General features: G+C 45.6%; 1 protein-coding gene across 2 annotated transcripts in view; it reads right to left on the bottom strand.

Annotated features, from left to right (window-relative positions):
• Positions 1-14,285, bottom strand: part of KMT5B (lysine methyltransferase 5B) — a 46,202-nt gene that overhangs the window by 6,439 nt on the left and 25,478 nt on the right. For both annotated transcript variants that reach the window (XM_056527501.1, XM_056527502.1), the window contains exons 3-8: positions 6,988-7,135; positions 4,850-5,015; positions 4,535-4,644; positions 4,194-4,360; positions 3,050-3,069; positions 2,807-2,943 (exon numbers count right to left, since the gene is read on the bottom strand). In XM_056527501.1, the coding sequence (XP_056383476.1) occupies positions 2,807-2,943; positions 3,050-3,069; positions 4,194-4,360; positions 4,535-4,644; positions 4,850-5,015; positions 6,988-7,135 (748 nt within the window). The remainder of the gene's footprint in view (positions 1-2,806; positions 2,944-3,049; positions 3,070-4,193; positions 4,361-4,534; positions 4,645-4,849; positions 5,016-6,987; positions 7,136-14,285) is intronic.

The raw sequence follows: 14,285 nt of genomic DNA, 5'->3' as shown, positions 1-14,285 counted from the left end.
ACACTAGGCAAAAAAAAAAAAAAAAAGTCAGCTCCTCCCAGCAGGATATACCCGCCCACAGGCACAGAGCTAATCAGTTTAACTTAAATGTCAGTAGGAGACCGACAAGTCTGGAGTTCTCTAGACCTGGTCTTTTATAGTTTTCTAGTTAGGACCTGTATTAGGTTTTTCTCTCCTTTTTCTTTTATATCTTTTTCAGATGGGGGTTCAGGAGCATGGTGCCACCTGTTTCCCCCATATGCAGTTAAGGGGCATAGAGTATGTTCTGTTAACCCCTTACTGCCAACGGCCAGTGCCTGGCGGTAGTACCCTGGGTCCGGGTCCCCCACTTGCCTCTGCCCGCCTCGCTATGGCAGCTTGGCATGATGCAGTGTGGCCATAAGCTGGCTAAAGACCTTCTGGCCTTCTAGTTGCATTTCCTTAGGGGCTCTTGGCGCTGCTAGGGCAGTTCCTGTCTCGTGACCCCCAATCATGGCAGTCCTGGTGCAGTTCTGTCTGGATCGCTCATGTCTTCCTTTCCATTTGCAGTGAAGGTGCTCTTGGTTTGACCTCCATTTTTCTCTCCAGCTGTCTCTGCTTGGGGTGTCTCAGGTCCTTCCTCCTGTGGCTCTTCTGTTTCACCTGCCTGTGGCTCCTCAATGTTCCGCAACAGTTCAGGTTGCAGCTTGTCTCTCCTCCTGCTTGTTGACTGTCGGTTACTCTAGGCTTGGATGACTGTCTTGGTGGGAGACCTCCTGCATCCAGACTGTGCCTTCTGTTCCGTTGCATTCTAACTTTGGCTGGACTGGCACCTCAGCTGGGTCCCCTTTGTCTCCCTCTTTGTCACTTGGGCTTTCTGGGATGTTTCCTCAGAGTCTCCGGTCCGTTGGGATCCAGCACGGACTTGTCTGTCCTCTTGCCTTTTGTGTCCGAGTGCTGGGTGGTACAGTGATTCCTGTGGTGGCGGGGGACCTGTTCTTCTGCCCGCTTTTCTCTTCTAGGGTATAGGACTCCTTCCCTTTGTGGTTCTAGACTCATTCGGGACCCTCTCCCTCGTGATTCTACCTTTTCAGGACCTTCTTGCTTTGACCTGCCTTCCAGGTGACTGTTCCTGGTCTCGTCCTCCGGGATGGTTTCCCTGATACTTCAACCTTGGTGGGGGATTTTTGTCTCTGGTCTTGGCGGGCTTCCTGTCCTGTTTTCTCTGCTAGTCCTGCAGGGGGAGTCTCTCTCCACCTCTCCGACTCCAGTCATCTGCCTGGGCACATGTCGCCTGAGGTGTTTTGCTCCCACTTGGGTTTGCTCGATATCAGCTGGTGTGGGACTCCAAGATCCCTCAGCTTATTTCCGGATCTGGGAAACTCTGGTGCTGATGGTGGCTGCTCTGGTGTTGCTGAACAGATCATGCCTTCTCGCCGTCCGGTTTGCATCCACTCGCCTCTCTTGTGGCCTGGGGCATTTAGGTCATCCAGGTTACCACTGTCTGATCAATATACGCTACCTAGACAGGCATAGTCCTTCCTGTTGTGCACTTTTCCCCACCTTCCGGCGTACTCTTTTTTTTCTGCCCGATTTCACATGGTGTGGTTTCGGGACTGTGGCTTCGATACTTGGGCCTCTTGGTCGGGTGGTAGGCAATGTGATCCATGCCCTAGCCTTCTTCCTGGCCAGTTCGTCATTGCGCCCAAGTCTGGATATGGGTTTTGTGTTGTATTTCTCTTCAGCTACTCCAGCGGCTTTTGTTTTCTGCCTTCTTGCTGAGCATGCTCCTTCTGTTGAGGCTGGCCTCCTCGCAGGGTTTTCCTTTCGAGCCTCTCCAGCTCGTTTATCTTATGGCTGTTGGCGTTTTCTCACCTTGTTCGCTTGGCTTGGATGTATGTCTGCAAGGGGTTCTCTTGTCACTTTCTTCTGCGCCTTGGTCAGGCTTTGGTGGTCCTGCGTCTTTTCGACGGAAGTCAATTCTGTTCTCCGGCCAGGAAATTGTTTGGCTAAGTGGACCTCCTAGGCGACCATTCTTCTCGCACTTGAGCTGTCGGATCCAAGTCTCTGCAAGGTTTCCTCGTTCTGGTTCTAGCTCCCCTCAAGTTTTCTGGGGGCTTCCAGGTGGTTGGTTTCTGCATTCCAGTTCCTCTTTGCCTCATCCACATTCCTCTGCAGATTAATGTATTCAGTCTCTGGACTGATTTCCTGTCACTGGCGGTTGTTTTTCCCACCCCAGGGACTGTTTGGTACTTCCCATGGTCTCGGTGTTCCCCAATGAGGCAAACGAGAAAAGGAGATTTTTTTTGTACTCACCGTAAAATCTTTCTCGTAGCCTTTATTGGGGAACATAGCACCCACCCATTTATGGTTCCTGGTCAGGTTGTTTGTGGCCCGTTGTTACCGTCTGGTGTCTTTTGGACGCATCCACTTTGTTGTTTGGCTTCTCCTACTGCTTTGTAACACAATTGAATAGCTCTGCGCCTGTGGGCAGGTACATCCTGCTGGGAGAAGCAGACTTTTTATTGCCTAGTGTCAGCCTCCTAGTGGCGGCAGCATAATACACCATGGTCTCTGTGTTCCACAATGAAGGCTACGAGAGATTTTACGGTGAGTAGAAAAAAATTATCCTATTTCAGGGATGCAGAGCATTACTGGAATTTTTTTGGACACGTGCAGGATAACCTCTAAGTTTAATTTCTGTTATATGACACCATATCCACAATGGTATCCTAGGTAACATATAATAACAATACCTTATTAGTATCATTTAGATTATAATCTCCTGCTTTTGTTAAACACATATTTTCCACAAGGACTGAAAATGTAATATAGCTGTAATATTAACCTTTCACATGTGTAGCATTCACAGAACTCATTGTTTTCACCAAAAAAGCCATCCCCGTAATAGCACGAGATCTCTTCTCCAGGCTCAATATCTCGCAGTGCTTTCACACACGCAGTGTCACGGCCAGTTGATACAAACTGCAAGATTAAAGCAGACAATTCTTATAATTTAATACCCAAGTATTAGTAGAAGAAAAATAAATAAATATTTTTCACTGTTCTTATGTAAATGCATAGTACTTACCTTACAGTTAGGTCTGCAATCTTGAATGTGTTAGGAAAAAGAAAAGAAAAATATTTTTAAGAGCTGAAATTTTTTACTTTGTATACAACATACAGTAGGACCAACTGGTCTTAATAAATCTGTTACCATAGTTGTTAAGTAATCATTGAAGTGTTACTATCATTATAATAAACTTCTGACATGTCATAACTTTGTACCAGTGTGAAGACCCCCACTGATCACTAGAATAAAGGGGCAGAAGAACGCGACCGCATGTGCTGTTTCTTTTCATCTCCGCTCTGCACAGGTACAATGAGTGTTAGGCCGCGTTCATACATTAGAAAAACATTATAAATGTCTGCACAGAAAAATGTGCGGCCATTCCACACATTTGCCTGATCTGGACAGCTCGGAAATGTGTAGTTTTATGGATTGCAATGCATTTCCATGTTTCCTCCACAGAAAGAAAAGACATGTCCATTCTTTCTGCGAACATTAGAATAAGAAACATCTGGTGGGAGATTTATCAAAACTTGTCCAGAGCAACCAGATTGTTTCTTTCATTTTTCACAGGCCTTTTCAAAAATGAAAGATGCAATCTGACTGGTTGCTATGGGCAACTCAGCAACTTTTCCTCTGGACATATTTTGATATATCTCCTTCCTGAAGGGGAAATTCTGCAGTGTGAACAGTGCAGCAGGATCCCTTTGAAATCAATAGGACTCAATAGGAATGGCCGTGCGGAATATTCCCCAAAAAATCTGCCGTGTAAACAAACACACAGATTTACAATGGAAGTCAGGATTTTTATTGTAGACTATGCTGCTGACTTTAGCTGAGCAGAGATGAATGGGCACAGGGCATGCAGCCGCATGCTTCTGCTCCTTCATGTCAGTAAGCAGTAGCGTTCTCAGCACCTAGACCCCCACTGATACAAACTTCTGACATGTCAGTATTTTGTTGTAATGATAGTTATATGTTAAGCGTCTATTTACATATCTTTACACCCAACGTAAGCTATGTAAATAGAATGACTTCTATTAATTCAAGGTAATCCATCTTCAGACACAGTTGCTTCAGCAACTGGACTGCCAATTGAGCTACATACATTTTTGCAAACTCGATGTAAGATTGGGCACAATTTGAACAGAATGCCTGTGCATACCATGGTTTATGAAGGCAGCTGGACCAAGCCACAACTGAGCACAGTTTTTCCTGGTGGAATACATGACACTAAAATCATTCTCCCCATGACGCAATAGCATATTCTCCTCAGCTTCCGACAGCTCAGCTATACAGCCCACAAGAAGTTCTATTTTGTCATTACGTTTCCTGTTGTAAACAAAAAAAAAAAAAATTACAAATATCTAAAGGATACATTCACATAATATTATGTATATTCTATTAGATATATTATTTATATTACAAATAGACCATCAAAATATTTTACATACGTTAAGGGTACAATAACTATGCATCTAAGATGACGAATATGAAAAATCATACCATTCTTTAGTTGCAACGATCTTGGCTCCATTTTGCTCAGAAGAATATCTGTTGCAAGGCAAAATTTCAAACCCGCTACTAGTTGCAAACATTCTCAAGTAGATGAACACCTGTGACATTAGGACATAAAAACAAAAACAGCTTGATAATACATCACAGCATTACAATATGTTGCACGACTGAACAATGCTAACACAATAACACATCAGAGTTTTCTTTGTACTTTACTTGGTTTGCCGGAAAATATCAATGGAGATAACATGCACAATGTAAACTAAAGAAAGTATGAAATAACATTATGTGAAGAGAACCTACATGTTCCTTGAAGTGCTTCTCTTGCATTTTATTCTTGTTAAGAAAATAATGTCGCGCCCAGTCTCCAGACACTAGGTTTTTGAAGGTTTTATCCAAGTGTTCAGTTTTCTTGAAGTGCTCGATTACTTCCTTCAGCTCCTCCTGTCTCCCTTTAATGGGGCGAAATCTGAAAGAAGAAGGGTATTTTTTTTTGTCATTTAGAGCTGGCCAAACTATTTTATTTTATTTTTTTAAATGTATTAAAGGAGTACTCCGGGATGTAAAAATTGTGTTTCAGACTGTTGGCAGTAAAACAAAAAATAAAGAATACATACCTGCCGCTGCTCCCCCGGTAACCCGTTTCGGCCTCCGCCGCGATCCTCTTCCTGGTTACCAGTGGTCGGTGAGTCACACTGAGCCAATCACCGGCCGCAACGAAGTCCTGCCTTGGCCGGCGATAGGCTGAGCGGCAGTGCGAAGTTTTCGTTCCCGACACCAGGAAAAAAAAACAGGGCCGAAAACCTCACACTGCCTCTCAACCGATTGCTGACTGAGGTGGGCTTCGCTGCAGTATGACTCACCGACCACCAGCAACCAGGAAGGAGGATCGCAGCAGAGGCCGAAACGGGTTACCAGAGGCACCGGTGGAGTGGTGGCAGGTATGTATCCCTTTATTTTTTTTTACTGCCGGCAGTCTGAGATGCAATTTCTACATCCCGGTGTACTCCTTTAACATAGGTGTCTGCATATAGCATTTCTTATCAGGTAACTTAAGATTTTCTAATTTTATTCTGAAAAATGGTCCTATGTAAAGAATTCATGAACTTAAATACAACTGAATACAGCTAGTCATGTGACAACCTTTCCTCAGACACAGTTCTAACACAGATCTGCTTGGTTAATGCATGGGGCACATTCATGGAATCAGAATAAGGGTTGAAATTCTGGTGGTAGTGATCTCACTCTCGGTGTGCATGCATTTACAGCTGATATTTCCGACTCACTGATTCTTTTCGGTTGTGTGCCATCATGACCCCAAATGACCTTACTGATCAGGCAATCAGCGGCCATTAGAGATTGGCTGAAGAGGTAGGTCCTGTGGGGACAGCAAACAACCTGGAAGGAGTGGAGACTAGCAGAGAACCTTTATAAAAAGGTTTACTCCTAACTAAACAACTGTAAGGTTATGTTCACATGGCAGAATTTCTGCACTGAATTCTGCACTAAATTCTGCAGAAATTTATTATCCATTCACTCCAATGGAATTCCTGAAGTGGAAATTCTGCTGCGTGAACGGGACAGTGGAATCCGATTGAAGTGTATTGGCTATAAATTCATGCACAATTTTTATGTGGAATTCCATGCAGAAATTCTGGTGTGTGAACATAGCCTTTAAAGTCCTATATGCCTGGATAGTGTCCTGAAGACAAGTGATAAGTAAACATGCTGTAGGTTACTGGTTTAGTCCAATGGATGCACTACAAAAAGGACAGATCTTTCCCATTATGCTGTCCAGTAGAAAGCCTATAAAACCGTAGAATACAAAAGCTTGGTAAACAGAATTTCACATCCTGACCAATTGCTAAATCTAACAGAGAGAAGGATGTGGCTGAGTGCTGCTTCTCCCCACTCTCTGCCCACTCCCTGAGGACACCCCCATGGCATCACATGGCCCAGAGATGGGAGAGAACAAACTTAGCTGTGTCTCCACCCAACTTGCTCTAGCGGTCATAAGGGTTCTGAACACCCAGATCCCAAACAATCCAAACTTTTGAAATGTCCCTTAAAGTTTTGTGAACTCTGTAATCTTTTAAACAATCTTGTGGCAAATTGCTCAAAAAAATGGGTTGTCTATTTACTAGCAACATTTTTTTTACTGTAGGTAAGCATAGAGGACTGCTCAGTAGATAACAGCAGTGGCTAGCAATCCAGCTGTCAGATTGGATAGTTTCTGGCATATTGTATAGTGAACAGGTTTCTGCATATGCTAAATATTAGGCTAAATGGTTATATAAAAACATAAAAAAATGCCACCAAAAGGTTTCCATAAGTCTTTAGTCTCCTACTACAACACATAAGTTATGTCAGAAGTGTATCATTTTAGTGTAAACAACAGTGATCTACACTGTGACATCTTACAATTGCTTGCAGTTTCTTACCTGGTATTCATTTTATGTGTCTGAAACCCCAAATAGGGGTCCAACACCAGGCTGGTTGCAAGATCATCATTTTCACATAGCTCTTTTGCAGACATTCCTGATGAAGGTACATAGCGACTCTGAGTTTCAAACGTAGTTCCACTGCTACCTACAATTATTGAAATAAATAAAAATGGACAATTACTTCAAGTTTATTTTTATTTTTTTGCGCTATAACACTGAGAACGTATACTTTGGCAGTGATGACAAGTCACTGCTGCAGCAAGTGATTGGCTGCTATGGTCACCTGAAATGCTTCAAATCTTGCACATCAAATATGTGCAGAATGCTGTACTTGCGAATAAACCCTATAATACCAAACTCCTATTTACCTCTGTGATCCCACGATGATCTCCCATTCACACTCTGGTAGGCAATCCAGTCATTCTTTAGAAGAAAAGGTCACATAAACACAGCAACCAATCAGCGGCCACAGAGGTCATGCTCTGAACTACTGGCATCACTACTCAGTGATGGGAGCCATTGCGCCAGGAGTACGGAGCATGATCTGAGAAGCCGCTGACTGGTCGCTGTGTTCATGTGACCTCCCCTTCTAATGCAAAACCTGGCCCTTTCACCAGAGACATAAAGGTATCAGTGTGTTGCTTTAAAAGTTAGGTGGCCTTTTACAATATAATTATAATAAACATGGATACCCATTTATTCATGCATAGACCCTAAAAGTAGCAAGGGGTAGAGATAAGAAAACTACAGTAAGAATCTCGAAATCCAAACCGTAGTAATAGCAGTAACAGCAGTAATAGATTAGTTTTTTGTCCAAAATGTTGTTCTGTAATCCAAGGTTTCCAATTCTCTGGTACAGTGCCGTATGACTGTTCCAGGGGGAATCAAAGCACTGTGTCAAAACTAAATTTACCACTAATCCACTCCGGTGGAAAACTTTTTTTTTTTTTTAATGAACTGGTGCCAGAAAGTTAAACAGATTTGTAAATTATTTCTATTAAAAAAATCTTTACCCTTCCTGTACTTTTTAGCAGCTGTATCCTACAGAGGAAATTCTGTTCTTTTCTAATTTCTTTTTTGTCTTGTCCACAGTGCTCTCTCCTGACACCTGATTCCCGTATCAGGAACTGTCCAGAGCAGGAGAAAATCCCCAAAGCAAACATATGCTGCTCTGGACAGTTCCTAACATGGACAGAGGTGCCAGCAGAGAGCACTGTGGACAAGACAAAAAAGAAATTAGAAAAGAACAGAATTTCCTCTGTAGCATACAGCTGCTAAAAAGTACAGGAAGGGTAAAGATTTTTTTTAATATAAAGTAATTTACAAATCTGTTTAACTTTCTGGCACCAGTTGACTTATAAAGACCTAAAAAAATAAAATAAAGTTTTCCACCGGAGTACCCCTTTAACAATTCGTACTGTAAGCTCGCTCATCTGTGATGACAACTGAGATCACTCAATAAAAAGGAGTCTGCTTAAATTTTTTGGGGCAAAAAACGAAATCATACATAGATATCTCTCTCTCTAATGACTCCTGCACATCTTGACAAGTTAAATATGATCCATCTCTGGGGTAAGGAAATAATTTCACATAACTGAACCGGACCAACCTTTAATTAGGTTGACAGATGACATAGTAAAGCAATTGAGGTGACCCTATACATTAGAAAACATATACCAAGCGGCTGACGTATAGGTCCCTTAGTTCCTTTTGGCAAACCTAGGGTCAATGGAGTCCTAAGGCTATGTTCACACGGCAGAATTTCCATGCAGGATTCCCCACGAGCAGAGACCTGCTGAATTCAATGGGATTCTGTTGCGCTGTTCACATAGCCAAATTTCTGTTGCAGATACATCGGTCACGGAAATTCACATTCTGGCGTCTGCAGAAAAAAAAGAGTGTATGGGTATATGCTCTTGCCACTAGTCCGGAAGTCCTCCAACTCGGGAGGACATGGACCCAAAAAGAAGGAAGGATCGAAATGCCCTAAAAAGGGGCATCCGAAAACCGGAGAGTGCTACATGGCAACTGGAGGAGCCCGAGTCACATGAAAGACGAACACGGAAAATAAACGGCCAAGAAAGGAGTGGAATACTCGAAAATGAGCATCCCGGAACACCGGAGCGGCCGACCTGAGAAGTGGAGATTCCCAAGTCCCCAGGAAGACTTACACCTGAAGAGTAAGGAAAACCAGCATCCGCTAAACGCTCCAGGCAACAAACTTCCAGGAAGAGACATGAAGTAGTGCAGTACAGAAAGACCGCCCCACAAAATGGGATCGCAGAGAAGTCCGGGCCTGATCACTACACACGCTCGAGACCTCAACCATCACCAAGGCCCAAAGAACCGGGAGAGCTGCCTAGAAAGAAGGCACGCCACAGCATCCCAGAACAGTGTCCAAGACAAGGAGGATAACTGATCATGAATGCCAGCGGTACGAGCGGACCAGAGCACCCCGAAGAAACATCCCGTCAGAATGAGAATGGAGGGGGAAACATAGGGGTACCCAGCTGGGACTTTCAGGTTCTGGGCAAAGGAAGAATACGCCAGAAGACTGTGGTGTCAGTGCAACGCAACTGACACTGGCAAAAGGCAAGAAAGAACACAACCTTTAAAGTGAGAGTGCGCCGAAGGAGGAGGAGAGCAATGCTAGGACCCAAACAACAGATGGTGGCTAGACCGGCTGTCGCAGAGCCATACATGAATACATAAACTCCTCAAACAGAGGAGAGTGCCAAGGCTGCGTGAGCAGCAGTATATAACCAAGAGACAGAAAAGCGAGCCAGGCTGCAATAGTCGGCAGTAAGCACACAAGCCTAGACAGCAAAAGGCTGTTGATTGCTCTCAGCAAAAAAAAACAAGGGCCCAGACGGGTATCCCACCTATATAGTGGCAAAAGAGAGATGGCTCCATCTTGGCAGCAGAAAGAGCTCAGCCAAATAATCCCCCTAGTGGAGGGGAAAACAAGGGGTGGTAAAGAAGAAACTGATTGACCAATAACGTCCAAAATCGGGAATAATCGGCTGATATCGGCCAAACCGATAATCGGTCGATCCCTACTGACCATGCCAAACTCCCTGATCCCCGTACCCCTGTGGAAGGGGGATTGTCAAAGTGTGTCAGGCCTGTAGGAGCAGAGAAATGCCGCCCCAAATCCACGGTAAAGTACTGGGTGGACGTAGCCCCCAGGGACAACCCATGGAGGTATGGAGGGCCAACTTGTGTCCCCAGAGGGATCGGAATTCTGCACACTGGAGCTGGGCAAAAACATAAGACATGACTACGAATGCAAGTAAGAAGCACACATACACAACCACCTGCGTCAAGAGCAATTCCAGGCAATGACTAAGGCAATAGAGCAGGTGCCTGGGCCACCCTGAGCAGGAACCCAGGAAAGGTCCCTGGAAACATAGGAGGGAGGGGGGGGGGGGGCGAATTGACTGTCGCCCCATCAGGCCCCATGCCAGAACAGAGGTGCTCAACCACCACAGACCTGTGGAACAAAAATCACAGGAAGGCCCGAGGCACACCCCACCAAACAGAAGGAAAGGTGGGCTCTACACATGCAGAGTGGCCTTAGCATATGCAGACACTAAAGAAACCGCAGACATCCAAAAGGACCGGCAGGATGGAAGGTATGCCCCTAATACTCCAACGTTGCAATCTTAGAAAGGGGAACAGAGTGCTGCTATTGTTGCGGTGAAAGTCCCTGGAACCTGCAGGAAAAATCCCACACTCCATCTCCTAATGGTGCCACACACCAGGACTGCAGACACAGACGCAAGGGATGAAGGACGTATGTGGAGTAGGACACATGCAGACAGTCTGACTTCCTGTGATTTTTGTTCCACAGGTCTGTGGTGGTTGAGCACCATGAGCCCATAGAGACACACTTTGTGGACTTTCACATGGAAAGTGAGAAACCAGACTGCAGCCGCGGCAGGTAGCAGCAGGAATGGGGGAGGTGACCTGGTGGGGGTAGAAAAATCCCTGACCTGGTCGGGCTATCTGGCATAGGGACCAAGGCCAAGCCATACAGAACCACACATTGAAGTGAGATACCAGCTGTCAGAGAGAAGCAGAGAGGGACCTGGTAAAGTAGGGAACACTGCGAGCCAGTATGTATGTGGTGCATTGTGTAGGGCCCATGAAGCAACTCACTCTGTACTACACCTTGGCAGTGGGTTACCTGAACTACCATCCACGGTGTGGAAAATGTATGGTAATTGACCCGACGTAGTAGTAAGCCATGCGGACAACAGTCTGGCCGACTGGTATAGGATTCCTGAACGCACAGGGTCACTCCTTCGAAGCCTCCCATAGAAAGTGGGGCACTGGAGAGCATCCCATCTAAATGGGTGAACTGGTTGTGTAGGAGACCCAGCAGACTAAGGACTGGCTAACTGGCAGCAGTCCTGTGTACCCACAGGGACCCCCCTCCAGATCCCTCACCCCAGCAGTGAGGAACAGGAAACCTGGCGGAACCCGTGCAGACAACAGTCTGGCTGAACAAATACACCTCTAGGTGCTGGTGAAAAGGAGACAGATAAGCGATCACCGGGGAGATCGGGGGAGGCTGAGGAGCCGTGGATTGCATCCCTGTCATCTTGTATATGGTCCGTAGGACACGCTGGGTCAAGTCTTCGCACTTAGAAGCTAAGTCTGCTAAGCCACCGCACAGCTTCGAGGCTAGGTAACCCAACGGGCCGGATAGGAAGAGCTCCCCCTGGGCCGCAGCTTAGGGAGGCCAACGGAGCCGCTCTGCTACAGAGCGCCGCCGACCCTCGAATGGTGGAGGGGCGGAGCTAAACTCAGCTGGAGGAGCACAGCGTTGCGGCTGCGGGTAGCACCCGCCGGTCGCAAGGAAAGGCCGTGGCGCGTGGGAACCTGGAGGCGCTGCCTGGCCTCTTTGCCACCATAAACCCAGATTGCGCACTGGCACGGGGGAGAAGAAGGGCGGAGCCATGTGCCACCATAACCTCCTCACTCAGCGAGCTGCCAACCCCCATATAGTAAAGCATATAGTTGGCCGAATGGAAGAACCCCACACATAACAGAAAGCTGTGCAGAGGTGAGCACGGAAGAACACACTGCGGAGGGAGCCGCTGCAAACGGCCGGCGGCTGTCCTAGTACACAGTAACACGGCCCCCCCCGGGAACATGAGCAGGCCCCCACACATAAAGCTCCCAATAAAGGACAGAGTCCCTTTTTAAAGGGGGGGGGGTTACATACTCATCTACGGATGCCGTCTTCTTATACTTACCCCGGCGTCTTCAACCAGGTTATGGCCGCACTGCATCATACCAGGCTAAGATAGCGGGGCAAATTTTTTTAAATCTTGCCTCCTACTGACACTAGCTAAAACTGATTACCTCACTTGCAGTGGGCGGGTATATTCCACCAGGGAGGAGCCGACTTTTTTTTCCCTAGTGTCAGCGCCTCCTAGAGGCAAGAGCATATACCCCATCAGTATAGGTGTCCCCCAATGAAGAGCAACCGAGAAAGGGTGAATTATACTCATCGATCATTCGTTTTCTGGGAAGTCTCCACGACAGCACCCTGAGATTGCCTCCGCCTGATTGGACAGGGAAAAACACTGAGAGGTTAAAAGACCCTCCCCTTCCTCTCCCCTCCAGTATGGTAAAAAAAAGTGATAACTAAAAAACAGCACCTAAACTATCACCGAGGGTGGGATGTATGGATGCTGTCGCGGAGACTTTCCAAAAAACAAATTATCGGTGAGTATAATTCACCCTTTCTCTAGTCGTCACCGCGACAGCACCCTGAGAAATACCAAAGAATTATTAGGGAGGGACCACAGCACCTAGGACCTTACGTCCAAATGCCATGTCTTGACCTGACACTACGTCAAGTCTATAGTGTTTGGAAAAGGTATGTCATCTTTTCCAGGTAGCAGCTTTGAAGATCTGTTCCACTGAGGCTGAAGCATTTTCTGCCCAAGGAGGATACTGCACAAGTTGAATGAGCCCTAATCTCTGAGGGTGGATCCTTCCAGCTACCTGTGTAGGATTCTGAGATGTCTAAACGAATCCACCTAGAGATGGAGCTTTTAGAGGCTTTCTTGCCTCTATTAGGACCTGCAAATAATATTATCCTCTAATACTCTGAAATAAGGTTGTTGAATGGAAAGAGCCTGAATTTCACTAACACTTCAGGGTGAAGTGATGGCTACAAGGAATACTGTTTTGATGGTAAGAAATTTTAAGGAAAGGGAGTTTCAAAGGTTCAAAAGGAGCTTTAGTTAGAGCCAAGAGGACCGTATGTAGATTCCAAGGAGGAAGAGTTTTTTTTATTTTATTCTGGGTCGATCTATAGCCTTAATGAACCTAGATATGGTGAATTAAACTCACCGATAATTGTATTTCCTGGAAGTCTCCATGACAGGACCTGGAGATTGCACCTGCCTAATCGGGACAGGAAAACACAGGGGGAGATTTATCAAAACCTGTGCAGAGGAAAAATTACCTAGTTACCCATAGCAACCAATCAGATCACTTCTTTCATTTTTCAGTGGCCTCTTGTAAAATGAAAGGAGGAAGCTGATTGGTTGCTATGGGCAACTTTTCTTTGCACAGGTTTTGATAAATCTCCCCCACAGAGTTTAAAACCCCACCCCTTCCTCTTCATTCCCAGTGTATTATAAAGAACACCGAGTAGAAAGGAAAAGTGATCACCAAATGACCAAACAGAAAGAAAACCAAAGGGTGGGTATTATGGGTGCTGTCATGGAGACTTCCAGGAAATACAATTAACGGTGAGTATAATTCACCATTTCCCAAGTCGTCTCCATGACAGCACCCGGAGATAATACCAAAGAATAGTATTTAGGGTGGGACCACAGCACTCAAGACCTTGTGTCCGAACGCCATGTCCTGATTAGAAAGAACATCTAATCTATAATGTCTGGAAAACGTATGTACATTTTTCCAAGTGGCTGCACGACAAATCTGCTCCACAGAAGCAGATGCTCTCTCTGCCCATGAAGAAGAGACTGCACAGGTAGAATGAGCCTTTAATTCAAGAGGGGGATTTTTTCCCTTTGCCGAATAGGTGTCTGAGATGGCCATACAGATCCATCTCGCAATAGAACTCGTTGAAGCCTGTTAGGACCTGCAAACTGGAGAAAAAGGTTTTTGTCTTTCCTCCAGGGACGTGAAGACTCAACATATTGTAATACTGCTCTCCTTACATCTGAACAGCTGAATGATCTTTCTTTATCATTCTTAAGGGCTGAGCAGAAGGAAGGAATAACAATATCCTGGGATCTATGAAA

The sequence above is a fragment of the Hyla sarda genome, chromosome 6 (genome assembly GCF_029499605.1).
Source record: "Hyla sarda isolate aHylSar1 chromosome 6, aHylSar1.hap1, whole genome shotgun sequence".
Lineage (NCBI taxonomy): Eukaryota > Metazoa > Chordata > Amphibia > Anura > Hylidae > Hyla > Hyla sarda.
Note: the sequence above shows the minus strand (reverse complement) of the source record. Positions and strands in the feature narration are given on the sequence as shown.